The 3,107-nt window shown below is 33.9% G+C and overlaps 1 protein-coding gene across 1 annotated transcript in view; it reads right to left on the bottom strand.

Annotated features, from left to right (window-relative positions):
- Nucleotides 1–3,107, bottom strand: part of ptpa (protein phosphatase 2 phosphatase activator) — a gene marked incomplete at its 5' end in the record, with an annotated part of 11,713 nt that overhangs the window by 7,067 nt on the left and 1,539 nt on the right. The window contains 1 exon segment of the mRNA XM_014029212.1: nucleotides 2,482–2,582. Within this exon segment, the coding sequence (XP_013884666.1) occupies nucleotides 2,482–2,582 (101 nt within the window).

Raw genomic sequence — 3,107 nt, 5'->3', positions numbered from 1 at the left:
GGAGTGCTGTATAAAGTCAGGGAGTTATTCAATGACAAAGCTCTGCTTGTGTTGTATAATTCAATCATTGTTCCACATTTAATTTACTGTGTTGAGGTCTGAGGTAAAGATAACAGAACAATTACAAATCTGATTTTTGTTTTACAGAAAAGAGCCGTAAGAATTATTACTAAAAAATATTACAACCATCCATCTAATACATTATTTTGCAAACTGAAAATTTTGAAATTCCATGATTTGGTTGGTTATAATATTTTACTGTTTATGTACAAGTCTCACAGAAACATGTTACCTTCCAACATCCAGGTAAACTTTGTTAAGAGAGACAGTTGTTTTTAACTTATGGGATGGAAATGTTTGTGAAACCATATTTTCCTACTTGCTTGAGAGAAAGGTGCACTTTAATCCAGGGTACAGTTTAATCCATGGTATAGTTTAATCCATGGTATAGTTTAATCCAAAGTATAGTTTAATCCATGGTACAGTTTAATCCAGGGTATAGTTTAATCCATGGTACAGTTTAATCCAGGGTATAGTTTAATCCATGGTACAGTTTAATCCAGGGTATAGTTTAATCCAGGGTATAGGATTGTGGAATGGTCTGGAGGAGGACCTTTAAAATACCAGATCTGTGTATTTCAGAGACAGATAAAAGCTAGTTTTCTGAAGGTTTATATGAATTGTTGTTTGAGTTGATGTTTTTATTTTTATTTGTATTGTTTTGTTTGAATATATTCTAGGGTAAAAGGGGCGGACATTATAAGATTTATTCTTCTTCTGTTACGTTTCATTTTATTTTGAATTTGATTTGTGTATTTATTTCATTTTGTTTTTTAATGAAATTAATAATTTTTTTAATGAACCATATGAATAAACTAGTCATTACACCTGACAGGTGTGATTTTAACGTCCTGATCTGGCCCTTCTCTCGACCCCGCCATGAAAGGAACAGGGATTCAAGATGGCCGACCCAGCTGAACCCCCGTGTGTCGGTCCAACAGCCGAGCTAACACGAGGAGTGGTAGCTGAGAGTCATCAGATCAGACAACATTTAGGTTTTGGAGTAAAGATGGCTGCTGAGACTAACTCCTTCAACCCAGAGTTAATTTAACTCTGAGTACAGAGAACATTTAAACTCAGACTAATCCTAAACCAGGAACTAAAACTGATCAGACGCCCCCTGCTGGACCCTGCTGGACCCTGCTGGACCCTGCTTCAGTTAACTAATGAGAACTTTACAGGAATATTGATTATTGTTGTTGTTGTTGTTGATGTCATCATTATTTTTATGTAATTTAGTTGTTTTTCTGCTGTGGTTCACAGTTTATTAAAATTATTTTTAATTTTTGATGTTTAAAAACCTTCAGGTGTTCAGAGGAGCAGATCTTCACTTTTATGAATCTGAAACATCTTTTTTTTAGATCATTTTTCTGTAAAGAAACTGAAAACTGCACGAGAGTAAACTGACCAGAAACAAACAAAAAAACAAACAAACAAACAAACAAACAAACAAACAAACAAACAAACAAACACACAAACAAACAAACACACAAACAAACAAACAAACAAACAGGTTTGACATCAGATGAAATTAAAGCTTTAAAGGAGACAGATCTGTAAAACAGTGTTTTAGCTGTTGAACACATTCTGTTGTTCTTGGAGTTAAAAGTGAAAAAGATKAATTTAAAATCATCAAACATTTAATTGAAATAAACTCAGACTTGATGAAGTAAATTCTGTCAACAAACCAGGGAATAAATGAACTTTCCTGATGATTTTAAATATCTGACAACTCGTTAAAGTTCAAAATATTCATTTAAAATATCTGATATTATTTTAACTGAGCAGGAAATAATAGTTTTAACACTTTTATACTAAAACAGAGAGAAAWTAACTGAAGGCAGAAAATAAAGATGTTTCATGTGAGGAGAGGAGGGGAGGGGTCAGCGGAGGAAAGGAAACGAGGAAAAGGATGTAGCTGCAGCTCTGACCCCCACCCCCCCCCAGATCCTGCTCCACCCTTCATCCTCATCATCTTCCTCAAWACAAACACTCAGCTGCAACAATATTCACAAACATTATTTACACAGAAACTCTGCAGGTTTGATAAAAAAYATCAACTTCATTAAAAGATTTTTTCTGATATTTTGAGAAATAATCATTTTCACACAAACAGAAATGAAAATATTGAAACATTTAATCTTTAATCACTGCACTTTGCTGCTTTTATGTCAAACTTTTTACCACAATTTATATAATTATTTGTTAGGATTAACCAAATATTTGATAAAACATGAAGATAATTAGTTTTATTTATTATGAATAAATTCAGATTTTATCACAGAGCAGAGAATATTTCTGTTTTTCACTGAGGTGTTTCAGGAACTCAAAACGTTTCTTTACCTACAGTAACTTGACACAGAACAAGAGTTTAAATGTTRTAAATCTGTGTGAGGAAATAAAAGCAGGAGATGCTCTCACCTCGTTGATGAACTTGATGCAGTCCAGGAACATGTAGTCCTGGTGGTGCTCGTTGACCACCTTCTCGTCGATGAAATGTCGAGGTTCCAACGTGGGATGATCTGAAGGTTGGTGTCAAAACATCAGATATTACATTCTGCCCCAGCACAGGAGAAATCATCCACAGGAAAATGTCTCAAACAAAGTTTGAATTTTTACATTTGTTTTTAAGAGAAATATTAACAAACGTCACAGAAAACAATTAAAATATAAAATAATTCATATTTTGTTGTTTATAAACAAGTTTGTTTTGATTATTTCTAAAAGATTTTCATTAAAAACAGTTTAAACTGACATAACCAGGCTGTTAGAAATATTTTATATTTTCTCTCCTGTTTCCACAGAAACTCARAGAAGCAGCAGCAGCACGTTTAAACCATGTGTGAAACTTGTGTTGATCAACAGGTAAACAAATAAACAATCCAGATGTTGTTATTGACAGCAGCTGCTCTGTTTGACGTCTGACTGCTGCCCCCCAGTGGACAGAAACTGTAACAACAACAACAAAACTATTGATTTGTTATTTATCCAGACAAGAAAACTGACTGCTTTCTGTGTGTGTGTGTGTGTGTGTGTGTGTGTGTGTG

The sequence above is a fragment of the Austrofundulus limnaeus genome, unplaced genomic scaffold (assembly GCF_001266775.1).
Source record: "Austrofundulus limnaeus strain Quisiro unplaced genomic scaffold, Austrofundulus_limnaeus-1.0 Scaffold869, whole genome shotgun sequence".
NCBI lineage: Eukaryota > Metazoa > Chordata > Actinopteri > Cyprinodontiformes > Rivulidae > Austrofundulus > Austrofundulus limnaeus.
Note: the sequence above shows the minus strand (reverse complement) of the source record. Positions and strands in the feature narration are given on the sequence as shown.